The sequence below is a fragment of the Rhineura floridana genome, chromosome 17, assembly GCF_030035675.1.
Source record: "Rhineura floridana isolate rRhiFlo1 chromosome 17, rRhiFlo1.hap2, whole genome shotgun sequence".
NCBI classification, from domain to species: Eukaryota; Metazoa; Chordata; class Lepidosauria; order Squamata; family Rhineuridae; genus Rhineura; species Rhineura floridana.
Window position 1 is genome coordinate 16,298,573 of NC_084496.1, and position 18,585 is coordinate 16,317,157.

The window sequence follows — 18,585 nt, forward strand, 5'->3', positions numbered from 1 at the left end:
TGCCATTAACCTATTAATATTCTAGTTAGGAATTTCTGTTTAAAAACCTTTGGATTAGTGCCATTACCATCACATATGATTTTAAAAGAATTATGTACCATCTGAGTTATTAACTAGTATTACTCATATGTATTTTCTTAATATATTTTATTTAGTTGGCCGCTGAAGAAGACCAAAAAGTGGAAATGCATCTGATCTTCTACTCCAGGAGCACTCATTTTAAACAGACATGGGCCTCATAAGGGTATAGGAGTGCTTTGTTATTAGTTGTGCTCATTTTACTTCATGGTTATTAAATATTTATATTAGTGTCTGCAACCCATTTTGGATTCTTTTTAGTCTAAAAATTCTTTTAGAATTTTGGATTCTTTTTTAGTCATGTGCCTCTTGAGATTGTTTTGAAGTTAAGCTTGTGTGTTCCTGAGCTTAAAGCCTTTAAAATCTGTAACTGAATGGCCAGGAAGTTGACTATATAGTGTTATAGGATTGTGGGGGTGGGATTGGATAATATCTGTAAATTCCCTTCCGGCTTAAAATTGTGTGCCTATAGGAGATACAGTCTGCAATAAAGCAATGTACTAGACAGACAAGTTTCCTTTGTCCAGTGAGTAGTTCTGGCTGGTTGGGTTAGTCAAGTGCCTCATTAGCATATTGAACACAGACCTGTTCAAGGACAGATGTGTTGCCATGGGAACAAAGGTGGCCCTTCATCTCACCTAGCTGGGGACCTCCCCATCCTGGAGTTGAGGAGAGGCTTGTGTCTTTGAGTCTAGTAGAGGCTGGGAATTGGAGAGACAGAGATATTTGCCTGCTCTCTGTGCCCATGGCTTTGCAATGCCTCCCTGGAAGCCTGATGGGAAACCAAGATCTGATGGACTGTTAATACCTCCATCTCATGCTCAGGTTGTATATCAGCTATCTGAAGATTTTTTTTGTTAAAGCCAAATGCGTTTTACAAGTTGAACCTATATGGCAGAAATAAACACTACTGAGTTCAGTGGTGCTTACTCCCAGGTAACTATGCACAGGATTGTAGTCATGCCCCATAAACTTTATTATGAGATTTTATTAGTAGTTTGTTTGTTTTGAATGTCTGCGTTTTTAAGGTCGAGCTTTTAAGCAATGTTTTAGAAAAGCAAGATATATCAAATCCTGATGGCATGGCTATGGATTTTTCTTGAGAAAATGCCTATGGGGGATGTCATGATGCACTTCACAGTTGTTAGGAATTGTCCCAAAATGTGCTTGCACTCACTTATAGGATACTTGGTTAAGAGTCTGACATGAAAAAAAAAAGCCACTACTTTGAACTCTGTACATAAACTGAGTTAGTACACAGCAACTGTTTTGCACTCTGCACTGGCTCAGAGACTACAACCATGCCTTTGCCAAATAAAGGCACCCATAATGCTATAATTTAGTCAATTTCATATTCTTAAATCACCCTTCGAAATGAAGGAGAAACAAGTCTCCTGCAATAGAACAGCTAGGAAGACTAAAATGTTCCCTAGTCTTTTCTGTGTTACCTTTCATAATGTCAAATTTGTGTCCATTTATTCTCTTGGGTAGAGACTGTCCAGTTTGTCTGATGTACATGTATGTACATTTATAGATGTTAACATGTCCATCCTATCTTTGACCCTATTTGGACACGGACAGCCTGGCTACAGTAATCTATGCTCTGCTAATCTCAAGGTTGGATTATTGCTATGTGCTATGCGTGGGGCTGCCTTTGAAAACAGTTTGGAAGCTTCAGTTAGTGCAGAATGCGGTTGCCTGGTTGTTGAAGGGTTCAAGATGAACAGAAGACATAACAACAATTCTGTTCCAGTTACATTGTCTGCCTGTACACTTCCGAGCCCAATTCAAAGTGCTGGTTTTGACCTGTAAAGCTCTTTACAATGTGAACCTACCTAGATCCTTAGGTGTTCTTCTGAGGCCCTTCTCCAGGTCCCCCCCTTGGAGGGAGGATCGGAGGGTGGTGACAAGGGAGAGGGCCTTTTTAGTTGTGGCTCTCCATCTGTGGAAGGTGCTCCCCAGTAGGTCCGCCTGGTGCCTTCATTGACATGCTTTTGGTGCCAGGTAAAGAGGCATTTGATAGACTAAGATGATGTTGTCAAGCTTATCAATATGCTGCCAAGCTTTCTGTAGCTGTATGAGGAGGGTTATTGTTTCGTTGCATTTCATTTCAGTTGTTTTATGTATGATACTTTTTTTGGCTTTAAATCATGTTTCAGGCTCTTGGAGACCTAGTAGCAAGCGACTAATAAATAGTGATAATACTACTACTAACCCTATTAATAATTATTATCTAAAAAGTGAATTTCAAAGACAGGACACAGAGGGATACCACTATAACCATGAGTCTGCACCCACCTTTTCCGATGTTTGGCCCAGTGCCCCCCCCCTGAGAAATTGGAAACTCTACACTCCTGCTCCAGTCTAGTCTTACAGGAGGGGCCAGAACCACTTGAATGTTTTTATTTTTATAGGAATATAGGAGGCTGCCTTACAATAAATCAGACCATTGGTCCATCTAGCTCAGTATTGTCCACACTGACCAGCAGAGGTCTAGGTTTTCAGGCAGGGAGTCTCTCCACACCTATCTGGAGATGCCGGGGACTGAATCTGGGACCTTCTGAATGCAAAGTAGATGCTCTACCACTAAGCTATGGCCTTCCCCATCTCCAAGGAGCTGGGAGGGAGACAGGGCAATAAGCATGGTTTTTCCCACACTTGCAACAACCCTATGATGTAGGTTAGGCTGAGAGGGAATGACTCTCCCATGGTTACACAGTGAGCTTTATGACTGAATGAAGATTTGACCTGGGTCTCCTTGATCTTAGTCTAACACAGCAACTACACCACCACATTGGCTCCATGGTACCAGCATTAGTGTATGTATGGTTCAGTAATCTAGTTAGCTCCATGAGCACTGCTGACCTTGAGTCACAGCCTGGTGCTATAGTTTATTCTCAAAACAACTTTCTAGATAGCTTAATATAGTTTCTTAAATACATAAAGGAAAAAATAATAGAATGACCCAGTTAAACTATAACAGTGACTATGCACTTCTTCATAACTGCTTGTTTGAGGTATAAATTGAGATTGTAAGACACTACTTAATTATATTTTGTTATAGCTTAAATGGAACTGATAACAGGTCAACTGGAAGCCTCATTTACATAGAACAAGAGAGCAACTTTTCCACACTGTCCTGCATAACCTCTCTCACTGCAGCTTATTTAATCCTACACTATTTTCAGTCCCCCTCCCCACATAAAATACTAACAGCCTCCATGAGATTCAGCATAACAGCATGGTGTCACTAGTTAATTTTACCAGTGAACTAACAAGTGGAGCTGTTGTAGTTGCCCTCCACTATTGCACTGAGATTTGCTGTATATATATCTCCTGTCAGTATGAATGCCAAGCACATTGTGCATGCCCACCATCACCCAAGATGGCAAGGGGGCTTCCGTCAGAGGCTGATGTCCCTGCTGCCATCTTGGTTAATGGCAGGCATGCGCACTGTAAGCACATGTCATTCACATGACACGAGACATAGGTGGGGCATGTGGGTGGGCTTATTAGCCTCACACCATCTGTATGGGGGGTGTTGGGCTACAGTACTGCAGGCCTGGGGCAGGCTGGTGCCCAAGGGCCCAATCTTGCCTGGTGTCAACCTCATGCATGGTGTCAATCCTGTATGTATGTGTATGTATATGTGTGTGTGTAAATGCTGAAAGATAAACTCCTACCTTAGGAAAGGTGGTTTTAGAATGCCATTCATGTCAGGTTTCTGAAAAAGGAAAGAAAATTTGCAATTCAACATGTGAAGCATTTTATACTGGCAACTGTATGAACTATATTCAGACAATCAAGATTTGTTTGCCATTACATTTCAATGTTAGCAGCAGATCAAAGCATTCAAGAAATCTGCATAGACATTGCTCTGGTGCCAAAGTGGATGGCAGCAACACATTCATAGTAACAGTCTCATTGGGCTTTCATCTGGTTCTTTCAGCCATAGCTTTTATTTAAAACAAGCAAATGTTACATTCCTGGACAAAGTCCTTTAACAAGTGGTGGCAGGCCAGCTCCAGACACGCTTGGATGAGACCAATTATCTGGATCCATTTCAGTCGGGTTTCAGGCCTGGTTTTGGCATGGAAAGAGCCATGGTTGCCCTGTATGATGACCTCTGTCGGGAGAGAGACAGGGGGAGTGTGACTCTGTTGATTCTCCTTGATCTCTCAGCGGCTTTCGATACCATCGACCATGGTATCCTTCTGGGAAGACTGGCTGAGTTGGAAGTGGGAGGGACTTGGTGGGTCAGCTCCAGAAGATGGTGCTTGGGGAGCATTGCTCGGCCCTCTGGATTCGCCAGTATGGGGTTCCACAGGGGTCAGTTCTGTTCCACATGCTGTTCAATATCTACGTGAAACCGTTGGGTGCGGTCATCCAGAGTTTTGGAGTGCATTGCCATCAGTATGCTGATGACACACAGCTCTATTTCTCCTTGCGTCTTCTTCAGGTGAGGCTGTCAATGTGCTGAACCAGTGCCTGGCTGCGACAATGGACTGCATGAGGGCTAATAAACTGAGGCTCAATCCAGACAAGACTGAGATGCTGCTAGAGGGTGGTTCTTCTGACCGGATGGTGGATGTCCAACATGTCCTGGGTGGGGTTGCACTCCCCCTGAAGGAGCAGGTTTGTAGCTTGGGGGTTCTCCTAGAACCACCTCTGTCACTTGAGGCTCAGGTAGCCTCGGTGGCACAGAGTGCCTTCTACCAACTTCGGTTGGTGGCCCAGCTACGCCCCTATCTGGAGAGGGATAACCTGGCTTCAGTTGTCCATGCTCTGGTAACCTCCAAGTTAGATTACTGCAATTCGCTCTACGTGGGACTGCCATTGAAGATGGTTTGGAAGCTGCAGCTTGTGCAAAATGCAGCTGCTAGATTGGTAACAGGGACCAGATGGTTCAAACATATAAAACTGATTCTGGCCCACTTGCATTAGCTGCCTGTATATTTCCGAGCTCGATTCAAGGTGCTGGTTTTAACCTATAAAGCCTTACACAGCTTAGGATCACTATACCTGATGGAACGCCTCTCTCGACACAAACCCACCCGTACACTATGCTCAACATCCAAGGCCCTCCTCTGGGTGCCTACTCGGAAGGAAGCTGGGAGTGGCAACAAGGCCTTCTCAGTGGTGGCCCCCAAATTATGGAATTATGTTTTTGACGAGGTGTGCTTGGCGCCAACACTGTTATCTTTTCGGCGCCAGGTCAAGACTTTCCTCTTCCCCCAGGCATTTTAGCATGTGTTTTTAAATTGTTTTTTTTGTGTTAAAATTTGTATACTTGTTTTTGGTGTTTTTAATTGCTGTAAACCGCCGAGAGAGCTTTGGCTATGGGGTGGTATCTAAATGTATTAAAATAAATAAATAAATAAATAAAACCACAATGTTTCCAGGAAAGATTTGCTTATTAGCTGCTGAAGCCAAAACATAAAACAAGATTATCACCTTAACAAACAACACAGTTGTCAGGAACCAAGCGTACAACCTTTAACTTTCCCAGTTAAAAGCAGCTCACAAGACATGCACTGTGTCCTGCCAAGTGCTTGACAACCACCATTCCAGTTTTTGCAGTCTTGGGTAAGCAGGAAAAGCATTTGTCAATTTTATCAAGTCCTTTGGGAGGATTTGTGGCTCACACGTCCTGTGCAGGCCTGCCTTAGGGTGCCTGGAATGACACATTTGGTGAGGTGTGTCTGTTCCCCTCTTTAACAACTTTCAGGAGAAATTTTTAAAAATCCTGTTTACGCAGGCTGAAAGTGTCTGTTCCTAGCAACGCTGAAATTATTGCTGTGAAAGTATGTGATTGTTTTTAGATGTTTTTAAATATGGTTAATTTATTTTTAATTGTAAGAGTGATGTTTGACACCCTGAGCTCCTTTGGCAAGATATACATTTAATAAATACAAGAAATATTTGTGCAGAAACATCTTATTAAGACATTTAAACAACAGCAGATAAATGGGGTGCTGTTCATCAGTTCAAATGGCGAGGGGGGAAGGGACAGCATGTGTGTAAATATTTTAAGACATTGTTTAAGATGCCACATTGCACCAGTCCTTTTTTGTCCCACTTGGCAGTGTAGGAACTAAGGTCCTTTGATCTGCCTTGGGCATTGCATAAGCAAGCACTTTACACTGGCAAGTTTCAGACTCATATTTCAGATTCATACCTTTTTTATGTTTTCAAAATTATATGATTATTTCTCTTCATTGATTAGGCTGGATCTTTTCTGCCACTTTTTCTCAAAGACAAAAAGATGCAGCATAATAGTAAAGCACAAATACTCATTGTAAGTAATGGATGGGAATCACAGGTGACATCTACTCCCACCACTACCAAATGCAAGCAGAAACTGCTTCTGTTTGTACCTGGGAAGAAAATTTCTTCCAGGAACAACTACTTCTTTGTTATGGGGTGCTGCTTAGAGAGGCTCCCAAATTTAGACTATGTACCCTAAAAGCCTGGGTTACAAATCTGTTAAATAACGATAGATAGCTTTAATTGGAGATGTGAACATTTATAAACAGACTAATTATAATGTATAATTATAATTAGCCGTGGTGAAATACAAATTAGTTGTTCTTCCATTCTACCTAATTGAAATGAGTTCACTATATTAAGAAAATTCCTTGACTTCAACTTGCCAATTTCCTACTTCATTTTTGCCTGTGCAATAACCCTCTGTGCCAGAAGGTGGTACTGTGGTTCTCCTATAAGGCTAAAAATATTGTCAGTTTCACAGCAAGGGCAATGAAAGAAGACTCCAGGCATTTCAAAAGAATGTATAATCTTCTCACAGAAACATATACTAAGGTAGGTTTCATTTTATTATTACTTATAGTACAAAAAAAGAGACTAAATTAACTCCATAAATCAATGCATAAAAATAATCTCATTAAGTTTCACTGCAAACAATCACATTATTTCAAAGTAGTAAAATAACCAGAAGAAATGATCAGTTTAAAAATGACATTTTTAGTGAAACATGAATTACTGCTGGCGTTCGCTTGACTATGTTGGTTTTCATCACATAGCTAGTGAACAAATGATCATTGAGGGAATGTGATTATCTTTTGAATTCACAATCCTTCTGCTGGCATATAATAATGGTTTCTATGTGCAAACCTTTTTTAAAAGAGTATACACCCATATCTGAACTGAGTAAGAACATGGAGCATAGACTATGGCACTAATTTTGTAAAAGCCACATCTACATCAGACTGTAGTACTGACTTGCCAATACTTAAGCTGAAGTGCAACTGATACCATGATTCTAAGCACATTAATCCTAACAAAATCAGTGACAATTAGTTCCCAAGTAATGGCTAGGAACCAAAAGAACAATAAAACTAGTTCCCATGTGCCAAATAGTAGCTCTGGCCTTGTGGTTCTCAACAGCAGCCATTCATGCTACATGGCAAACCTCTTTTGTAATTGAGAGGAATTTCAAAAGCAGTTTGTTGTATATCATTTGGGTGGGTGGGCAAAATCCTAAACCACATCATTGGATACTGGCTAACATATTAAGAATCAGGGTTTAAGATTCATTTTACTAAACATGAAACTTCAGAGAGCAGATTCAAGATGTGTCAGGACCATATGCAGAAGATACCATTTCAAATGTATAGGGGACCAACTTCTCCTGAATTCTACAACAAGGATGGGGAGCCTGTGGCCCTCTAGATGTCATTGGATTCCAACTCCCATGGTCAGGGATAATGGGATTTGCAGTCTAACAACATCTGGAATGCCACGTGTTCCCCACCAGTGCTCTAGAGAACCATTACATGTGCTAGTTTCACATTTTTCCTGCTTCCAGGCATTATGATGAAGCTGGTTCTGGGAGGCCCCATGTTGGGAGATTCCATTTTATGAATTATATCAGCCTTGCACCCAGCGTTGCTGAAGAATTCTAAGAAACCAAAAAGAACCAGTGAAGTTTTCATAGGTTTAGTCTGCCATCTTGATTCAAAATGGGGTCTAACTGTACCCACACCTAGATGAAAACCTGCTCCTTGATGTTAGGAACCACGATGAAAAATTTAGCTACAATATCTTAAGAGGTGTCCAAATGCATAGCAAACAGACAAGCAACTTTCCAAAATATATAGTAGAAGCACAGAATCGGACAAAGCTACACTTTTGAGTTGTTTTCATGGTTGTTGAATTTCGGATTTAGGGATTATTTTCATGACAAAATATCATAACTGCAATAAAAAACCCACAAATCCATAAGAAACCTACTGAAAAGTATTTTTTTTCAGTACCCTGGAACACAAGTACCATGTTTTAGTAGCTAAGCAACACAGTATTTATTCTAATTTTCATTTGATTGAAAGAATGATGCTTCTGTAAAAGCTCTTGTCCGAAAAGGAAACCCATAGCACACTTTAAAAGGTATGTCTGGGAATTAAAATACATAATGTAATTGCAAACAAAGTACAGGAGTACTTTGAAATATTAAAATATGTACAGGAGTAAATAGAAATATCTTCCTAGATTGTTACAAGAATCTAAGTATTATTTTTTTAAAACACCAAACCTTAACTGGCATCTATTGGAAAATACAAAAAGCATTACTTGCAAAACCTATTTGTGTAATTCCCTCTGACACTTTGGTATCAATTTGGCACCCAGTTAAGACCTGTTCTGTCAAGCTTTTTAAGCTGCAGTCTTAACTGCCCCCACTGCCTAGTGGGGCTGAATGAAGTGATAGGGCCACTGCCACTTGGCAGCTGGAGCAGAAGGTGGGGAGGGAGACAGACTGGGCCCAAATTGGGCCCAATGCTATCACGAGACAATAGTGGGGCTGGCTCACCCCCTCCCCACCCTCTGAATGCCCCATTTGGGGGCTTGCCCCACTGGTGGCATTTCTCTCTGCCCACTTGGCAGGTAGAAGAGGACCTTGGTGATTGCAGAGTGATACTGGCATCACTCTACAAGTGGTGGACAGTACGGCTGGATAGTGGCAAACCTGCCCATTCCCCCCCCCATTTTGGGCAAAGCAGATTTGGATTGCTCAGTTAGATGCATTGGCTCATATTAACGGAAGTCTTGTGCTTTTATACATTAAATTTAGTGTTTCTTGAATTTAGTGGATGTTGTATTATTAATCAGCTGATATAAGGCAGTGGATAGTTTTTAAAAAAAATAAAACCAGCTGCCAGACAACCTCTTTCCCTCCTCTAGTGCTATATACCCTCTATTCTCACAATAGCATTTGGTACTATATCCAAGTTACACAGTATAGAAATGCCTGTTAATTTTTTGATGTCCTCATAAAACATCTTTCCAACGCTGAGTCCCTCTAGAATATACTGGGGTAAATTAATTTATGAAATACAGCCCAGTGATGCTCAATTGATACAATAATTTAGCTAGACTCCAGTCACCTCTTTGCTTGTCACATCACAAAGAACTCACTGTACTGCTTGCTTAGCAACTTTCTCCAGACTAATAAATCTTTCAAACTCTTGCTCTCATAATTGCAGTTAGAGGATTATTTGTTGATCAAATAGGTCTCACCAGATGACCGCAGACTAAGTGAGTCCGTATATAATTCTGACACCATACAATGGTTAGGGCTCATTTTTTTATCTTAAAAAAATTATGTCTGCAAAGCGTGACAAAATATGGACCAGCTGAGACTTAACATTATCCCATAATTTAGCATTATGAGAATAAGCCACAGCGGAACCTCAGACTTGCACACACCCTCTTCTCCAACATGGCCACAAGGAGGAGTTTGAAAGCATCTGATTCTCTTTTACATTAACTGCAGCTTGCTGTATCATCTAAATTTGGACAAACTGTGGTTAATATTAACTATGACTAGTTGAAATTATCCAGCTTCATGAACTATGGTTTGAAGTTGGCTTATTTCAACTAACCAGATGTGTACCAAATGCAGACATTTGATATTTTCTGCATTTTATTTCATATTTTCAGTTGTTATTTATAGCATACATTTATAATTTGGCAACTACCTGGCACTGCTTTTTAAGCAAGTAGCATATAAGACTGAGAGGAAAGCATTATATAATGATCAGGTTTTTTTGATGCTATAAGCCAGAAGGAATGGTGAAGCAGGGACTGCTCAGTGGTGGCATTCCATTTGTAGAACTCTTTCCTGGTGGAGATTCAGTTGTCCCCCATATTACCATCTTTCAGGTGGCAACTGAAAACATATTAGTTCCCTCCCTCGTGCCTAGAGTGAAAATGTTCTGTTTTTTTCTGAAGCCTTCTTTGTTTTTTCTCCAAAAGTGGAAAAATTGGAAAAAATGGATTATGGAATGTTTTGTTTTAGCATGATGAATAAAATGTTTCATTGAATCTTGGTCCCCCCCTTTTTCTCAGTTCTTTTTATGGGAATGGATGCTTGACACTGTGGAGGACTAGCAGAGACATAAATAATTTTCTTTGTTATTAATGTTGATGATTTCATCTGTTGTTTTTTTTAGATTGTTTTTTGCCTGCTCCTCATAAACTGGCAAAACAAAAGAGATTCCTTACAGTTCAGGTGTTCCTTACAGTTCAGGATCTTTTAGATCCATTTGTTACAAAAAAAAGTAAAAATTTAAAAAAGTAAATTTAATTTGTAATAATTGTTTGAATAAAATGTACCAAATGTGATGATTTTATGCCAAACCAACTTGCACATAATTACATTTGATGTTCCTGAAGTAACAAAGTGACTTTCAATTTGTAAGAAGTGCTAATATTGCATTTTTTCAATTTTTCTGAAAATTTCTATATGTTCTGGAAAAAACAACGACGGAAAAAACCTGTTTTTTTCCCATGGCTTCAAAATTTCAGGAAATTTTACATCTCTAATCCCACTCACTGTCTCCCCCCAGTTTGAGAAGGAACCATTGATAAGCACTCTTTGAATACAATTCTATTTCCTGACTCCTCACTGAGCAGAGCAGGAGGAGCTGTGTCAGCTGGTCCAGAGGAGATACAAGTGAGTCAGCAAGCGAACAAGGAGAGCTAACAGGAGTTTGGCAGAGGAGGTGTAGGGAGGAAGAGACAGACAAAGAGGGCTCTGAAAGGCTCCATAGCAGCTTGACTGGGAGGGGCGTGGCCTGATAGCTGCTGGCTGGAGGAGCGTGGCCTGATAGCTGCTGAGTGCAACTAGGAGCAGCTGTGTGTGCTGGGAATTTTCATTCTGTTTCCTGACTCCTCACTGAGCAGAGGGAGCCATGTCAGCTGGTCCAGAGGAGATACAAACAAGCCAGCTCTCAGAGAGTGAGCAAACAGGAGAGCTAACAGGAGTTTGGTGGCGGAGATCAAAGGAGAGGAACCTAAAAAATTATTTCCCTTGTACGGTGCACCACATACCAGTGGGACTCTCCTATTTATACTGAAGGAGGACAGGACAAAGCACAAGCCAGCTCTCCTTCATATCTGAGGCCTGTCTGGATAGAGGATCAACACAGTGGGAGGACCCAGGCCCTCATTGTACTGTAATTCCAATACAAGTAGAAAGAAAGAAACAAAAGGCAGTAGCAACTATGGATGGAAAGGACATTCCCAGTGGTGGCTCCAGTGGAACAAGGTGTGTGCAATTTTTTGTTGTTGCCTGAGAACAACATGGCATACATGTGCAACAAATGCAAGCTGGTGGCGCTGTTGTTTACTACTTTGTAGTAAAGAAACTGTGATCTTCCACATATTTTGATTGCACACTTTTGTCACTAATTTTAAAAGTTGTATACTGACAAGAGCACACATGATACATTTCAGATTCCAGTTTTATCTGAGGTTTTTAGTAGCATATAGTTTGACCAATGAGAAGGTAGTATGTATTCCACGTGATCTCTTATCCAGCTCAAACACCTGACAACTGAAATGCTAATTAAAGTTACTGCAGCTATTAAATATTTAATTCTGTCCTACTGGTTCTCTGTTTAATTCAGGTACAGTAACTAGCTAAGAACTCTGTTTAGCAACTAATTTGATGGAAAGTTCTACATTTGGAATCAAGACAAAATTTACTATGGAAGTACACACATTTAGAACTTGCAAGTAATTTGTCCCGTTTTGATCTAAACAAACTTTTTAGGAACAGTGTATGAAGCCTTTAATGGATACTTCAGAATAAATCTGTGATATGCATTTTCCCCAATTTTTTTTGAAGATTATGCTCTGGAGAAATTACTACTCCTGGCTTCTATTTATGCAGTCAAATATGCAAAAGAAAGGTGGGTCTAATCTGATATTTCATGCAGTTATTTCCCTGCCAATTTGAGACTTGTACACAGCTAAACAATACTTCAGAAGGCAACATTCAATTCACAGGTCTACTCACAAGAGTTGTGCTTTCTGGCCTGGCCACTGGTGTTTTTACAGCAGTACTTCTGGAAGAGTCCAGTCTTACTTCTGAAGTTGGTCTTGTTTGCCCAGGTACCAAATAATCTGGTGGAGGAAGGACAACTGCACTTCTCTCTAATAAGTTTACTGAGCTGATGCTGCGCATAGGTGCAGGACTAAAGGAATGAAAAGCAACCATTAATGTCTTGTAAGAAACAACAAATGAGACAGTTCCAGCTCACTGTTAATTTCTTTTTGGGGGTTAGAGCAATCTCTTTTGATAAGTACAACCTTCAGATATTACATTTCCCTGAGGGGTAGAAACCCTGGCTTCCCATTTAGAATTATGAATGCAAAGCGTAGCTAATCTAGTAACAAATATAGGAAACACAGTAACAGGCAGGGCAGAGGAAGATGTCCAAAGGTTGAAACTATGGGTATCTGTGCCCCTTAATACTCTGTATATGCTTGGAGAACTGGGACGGGCTGGACTACCTTGTCTTCACTCCGCAAAGCAGAAAAGTAATTTGAAATTTCAAGTCTCTCTCAATTGAGATAGGGTGGCAGTTTCTCTGTGGCATTGCAGCATGAAAGAGGCAAAGGTGTCTGCTTGATAGTGATTCATGGAGGCATGAATGGAAGACCAAGCAGAGTTCATATAGATTTGGGTTTTTCCTGCTCAAGACCAGGGTGTATATTTGACTAGACCGAGGCATGAATGCAGTGAAGCACAAGGAAGAATCGGAGATACAGGGTTGTATCTAATGCTAGTCCTAGTCAGACAAGACCCATTGAAATTAATAGACATGACTAATTCAGGTTCTTTCATTGGGTCTGCTCAGAGTAGAACTTGAATAACTAAGCTGGCTTCACCTACCCACCCTCCTCTCTAAGCTTATGGCATCTATGACAACACTCCTATTTATAATGTTCATTTCAGAAACTATTCCGGACTAGAGTTGTGATAGCTTCTTCTACCCCCATAGCCATTTTGTGAGATCTAGGTGGTCTTCCATCCACCATAAGTATTGTTTCATTTCTTCACATGCCCAGCTTTAGAGGCTGTGTTGGGGCCATTTCCTCCTGAGCTGTAGATAGGTTAGCGCCTGTTTGCTTGTTGTTGGGTGCCATAATTGAGAAACTGAGGGGACAAAGAGATCTGAAGTCCTAACAAGATTTAATTGTTCCTCCCCCTCCACAACTGTAACTTGTGTCCAAGGGGCAGAGCAAGGCAACTTTCTGTTGGCCAATCTCTTTGTGAAGTTACCCTTCCCTGCTCAATCAGGTGACAGTATGACTGTCCCCAGTGGCCCACTTGTCTGTGCCTCTCTCCATTCCTTAAAGGAAGAAAAATGAAATTAATGAAAAGAAAGAGTCCTGTGAGTTACGGGAGTCTGAGGAACTTTGCTACCTGAGATTCAAGCACAATGGCTGGAGGCCTACTTCTTTAAATGTGGCTCTGCCCAATCCATCCATAAAGCAGGGGATGGAACACGTGTGCTGAACCCTCCCCTCTACTCATACCCTTGCAGTCTCTCCCTCCAGGTCAGATACTGGAAAGTGAGCCCAGATGGGAAAAAAGTAGTGCCTGCATGCTTGTCTAGCCCTTTAAATCTCACCCATTTTACATATGAATGGGGCAAATCTGTATTTAAAGATGAGCGCCTATTGATGTCATGTGCAGTTTGGGCCCAAAGCTAGACACAACCTAATTTAGGAGTTCCCCATTCTCCTGCAATATCATTCCTGGAGGATCTTCCTATCAAGGAAGAGATGAGAAAACCATTAGAGACTGCCCTACACCTTCCAAGAAAGAAGCCTGTGTTTGTCACAATCTGCTGTGTTTCTGAATGCTTATTTTTGTTGTTATGTGCCTTGAAATCAATCACAACTTATGGTGACCCTAAGCAACCTCCAATAGCATCTGTCGTGAACCACCCTGTTCAGATCTTGTAAATTCAGGTCTGTGGCTTCCTCCATAGAATCAATCCATCTCATTTGGCCTTCCTCTATTTCTGCTCCCTTCTGTTTTTCCCAGCATTATTGTCTTTTTCAGTGAATCATGTCTTCTCATTATGTGTCCAAAGTATGATAACCTCAGTTTCATCATTTTAGCTTCTAGTGATAGTTGTGGCTTAATTTGTTCTAACACCCAATTATTTATCTTGGTATCCATGGTATGCGCAAAGCTCTCTTCCAACACCACATTTCAAATGAATTTATTTTAATGCTTATAGAGAGATACAAAAATTGGAAGATTACCCATTGAGTACCATATGCAGTTTATACTGCTCTACATCATAGCCTACTGCACATCCTATACACCTGGTGGAGATTGGTACAGCATGTAGATTGCGTTTGTTGCATTGGGGCACTTATGTTTAGCGTTGTGTGGGAGCCAGTGTGATAGAGTGTTGGACTAGTATTGGGGTGATTTGAGTTCTAATTCCTACTCAAGCCATGAAGTTCACTGGGCCAATTACTATCTCTCACAGTGTTGTTGTGAGTATAACACAGAGGGGTGGGGGAAAATCATGTATGCCTCTCTGAGTTCATTGGAGAAAGGATGGGATAAATATATAATCAATCAGATAATGTAGCCCAGGGGCAATTCCATTAGATTCAATGGGACTACTTTCATTTTCAGTTGGCTAGAGTGGACTAAGTGTGATAAGGTGGGATATAAATGAAGATATAAAAGTAAGCCCTGTTGAATGTTTAAGTAAAACTGTGACTATATTTAAGGGAGACTGCTCTATCTTTTATTTTTTTAAAAAATCTTGAAAGCGTTGGATATTTTATACAAAGTTTAGCTAAAATAATAGTACCTTGGCACTGCCATACATATTGTCTCCTCAGCTGATTCTTCCAATGTCTTTGTGTATGATGATGGGAACCATCCTTTTCTAGAACAGAACATAGTAATAAATTTCCACCTTATTGAAGCTCCAATTTCTATCCTTTAAAGCAACTGCACTGGATGGAATAGTAGTAGAAGTGTATGTTTTAATTGGCTGCCACTGCCTACTAGTCATAATGGGTGTATGCTCTGTCTAGGTTCAGAGGCAGAATGCTTCTGAGTACTAGTTGCTGAAGAACAACAGTGGGAAAGAGCTCACATCCTGCTTGTGGGCTAGAGGCATCTGGTTTTCCACTGTGGGACACAGGATGTTTCAGTCGGATTTCCAGGGTGGCTTACAATTTTTTTTAAAAAAAATTAAAATATAAATACAAAAACTTAAATGAAAAGAGTATAAAAATAATAAAAGTAGCATAAAAGAGCCAATGGGATTAAAGCTGTAACTAAATGCTCTGGAAAAAAAGGCCTTTGCCTAGTGCCAAAAGGACAACAATGTAAGCTGCACACAAACCTATATGGGGAGCAAGTTGCACAACTGAAGTGCCACCACCAATTAGGCCCTCTCTCTGGTATCTCTCATTACCTTCACCTGTGGGAACACAGTAAACCCTCTACCAAAGGTCTTAAAGTAAGGGTAGGTACATGAGGAGTCAGGCAGTCCTTCAAGTAAGCTTGAGGTTCTTAATTCTGATTTTAAAATTACAAAACTGCTCTAGCATCAAATTTCCCCTGAAGTAACTCCTTCTGAAGTCCCTACAACTTACAGCTTCCAGAAAGTTAAAGCACCATTAACAAGATAAAGGCCTTATTATGACACTCTATTCTCATCTTGGAATCAGAGGACACATGGATTAACTTACACTTTAGTCACATCATGTTCTCCATACAGCCATCCATCCTTTTCCTCAGATATTAGCAGCGTGATGATATCTCCCTGTGCAAAGCTAAGTAGAGTCTTGTTATTCCCTGCAGTGTGTGGAAATATTGTTTTAACTTTTTGCCGTTTCATTATATTTAGTCCTGTGGCAACAGAGGTTGATCGTGATAAACTGGAATCATCTGCATGATCTGATTAACAAAAAACAACAGAGAAATGGATCAAATGATAAAGTTAAAATGGAACTGAATAATAACAACAACTTTTCCTATCCTGATTTTTTTTACAGAGCAATTTGGCCTCACTTATTATTAACTGCTCTTTACAACTAATGTGGAAATATCAGTAATGTTTATTTGGAAAGTGGAAAAGTAAATAATTTAATGAGGATTGCTGTAATTTATATACATCTTTCATCAATCAAATGAGAGATTATGACAATTCCTATAAGAAGTTAACATGTTTAAAAATATGTATAGATGTTTAAAAAACCCACTCACCTAAAACTATGGATTGATTTTGTCCCAGTGAAGCTAATGGGACAACCCAAAACTATTTTTGCAAGAAACACAGTATGCCTTAAGAGCTGCAAACATACAACACAATGTTTGCAAACATAGGGCTCATCCAAACGGAGCAGGATAATCCACTTTTTCCATATCCGGTTCGTCATCTGACAGTCCTCACTTTACCTGTTTGTTTGCTCTTTCCCAATAAAAAACCCGCTTTTTTTGCGCCCACACACGCAGCAAGAGGACCCATACTTCTCGCTTTTTCCCAGCTCCGCCCATAACATTCCCCCCTATCAGCTAATTGGTCTACAAAAATATGACGTATGCTCCTCTCCCCCTTTGCAACAAAGCACAACAAGGGGCATGCGCTTGAACGTACGAGCGCGAAAGTTTGAATTTCCTGATGGTTTGGTAGTAGTGGCTGTAATGGAGTTCCTTGTTGCTCACCACTCTGGAGCAGCGCCGGCTGGGGGGGTGTCTCCAGGTGCCCCTGACCATCCAGGGGGATTGTGGGCAGTGCAAGGGATCAACGCTGGTAATCCCCAGGCAAATCCCCCCGTAACCCTTGGGCTCATTCACTGCAGGGTTCAGCCCCGGACCATTATGTGGCTCGGCGGCAGGAATGCTGCCCCTGAGGGAAGCAAACAGCCCCCCCCACGGGTGGCCACTCTTGGCTCGGGCAGGGAATGCGGGCAAACAGCCCCGTGTGCTGCTGTGTCAATCTGCGCTGAAGCGACCAGCACAGGCTTTGCGGTGTTCCCTCTGATGAAAGAAACATGCAAACCACTTATATGCCTATAATTCCTGTATTTTTGTTTGTTTGTATTTGCGATATTTCGCAAAACCAACTGTATGCTTTTCTACCTTTAACGTTTCTGGAAATACACATGATTGCAATTCCACTTATTTCTCTCAACACTCTCAAACCCCTTACCACATTAAGGTGTGCATCCTAGAGGGGGAGATCCAATCCTAAGTGTCACTAAGTGTGCATAGGATTGCAGCATAAAATTCCACTGGATTCAACAGTGCAATAGATTCAAGATGTAAGTCAATTTAAAATATTAATGTCTGCAAGAATATGCTATTTCAACATACACACACAAACTGCTTACCTGTTAAATGATTTAATCTCTCTGAAGGTGCCTTTGGAGCCATTGGTGGGTTATTAAACATATCAACTAAAGGACTAGTATAGGCTCTCCCAGTAGGTGCAGGAGGTACTTTGGGAGAATTTCTATGAAGCGAATCATAATTGTTTCCAACCTACTGACACAAAATTAACATAAAGCATCAATGCAATGAAAGAATGTCTTATAAGATATTAACCGTTTTGTTCAGGTATACAAACAGGACTAGCTGACTGAAAAACAATTTTTTTCTTTGAAACACGACAGCAACATGGTTTCTAAACCTGACAGCATCCAATATACAACCTGCTAAAAGCAGGAGGTGGGGGATTTATCCTTCCACATGATAAAATGGAAAGTGAAAATACCAGTGTTCTTTTCCAAGTAATTTAATTTATTGTCCAAGTAATTTAAGTAATTTAATTAATTCACTGAAGAGGAACACACAGCTGTAAGAACATGGCTTAGTTGCTGCTTTATAAATCATGTCCAGAATGTGAAATTGTAACATGAGGAAAATCTGTTTAACACACAATTTCTTAAAACAATTTCTCTTTTCCTCCACCCCTCCCTTGTTCTCAAGAGGAAACTTGTATTCAGAAGGGAATTTCTCACCATACTGTTTCTTTCTATCATTGGTGAAGGCATGGGAGTTCCTGATATTGGAGTAGAGCCAGGTGTCTTGATCTCTTCTATCATATTCATGATTTTCTCTGGCACTTTGGTAGCATCACTGCAAGTTTCTAGCCATCCAGGCAATTTAGAGCTAAGTAACTCTGAGCACTATAAACAAGACAAACCAGTTTA

General features: G+C 40.6%; 1 protein-coding gene across 2 annotated transcripts in view; it reads right to left on the minus strand.

The window, feature by feature from the left end:
- BAIAP2L1 (BAR/IMD domain containing adaptor protein 2 like 1) overlaps nt 1–18,585 on the minus strand; it is a 121,351-nt gene that overhangs the window by 9,293 nt on the left and 93,473 nt on the right. Inside the window, exons 8-13 of one of the 2 annotated variants that reach the window (XM_061599692.1) lie at nt 18,394–18,561; nt 17,764–17,914; nt 16,120–16,327; nt 15,228–15,305; nt 12,398–12,575; nt 3,762–3,802 (exon numbers count right to left, since the gene is read on the minus strand). In XM_061599692.1, coding sequence (XP_061455676.1) covers nt 3,762–3,802; nt 12,398–12,575; nt 15,228–15,305; nt 16,120–16,327; nt 17,764–17,914; nt 18,394–18,561 — 824 coding nt within the window. Of the gene's footprint in view, nt 1–3,761; nt 3,803–7,082; nt 8,000–12,397; nt 12,576–15,227; nt 15,306–16,119; nt 16,328–17,763; nt 17,915–18,393; nt 18,562–18,585 lie in introns of those variants that run through there. The other variant, XM_061599693.1, reaches the window with a different exon arrangement.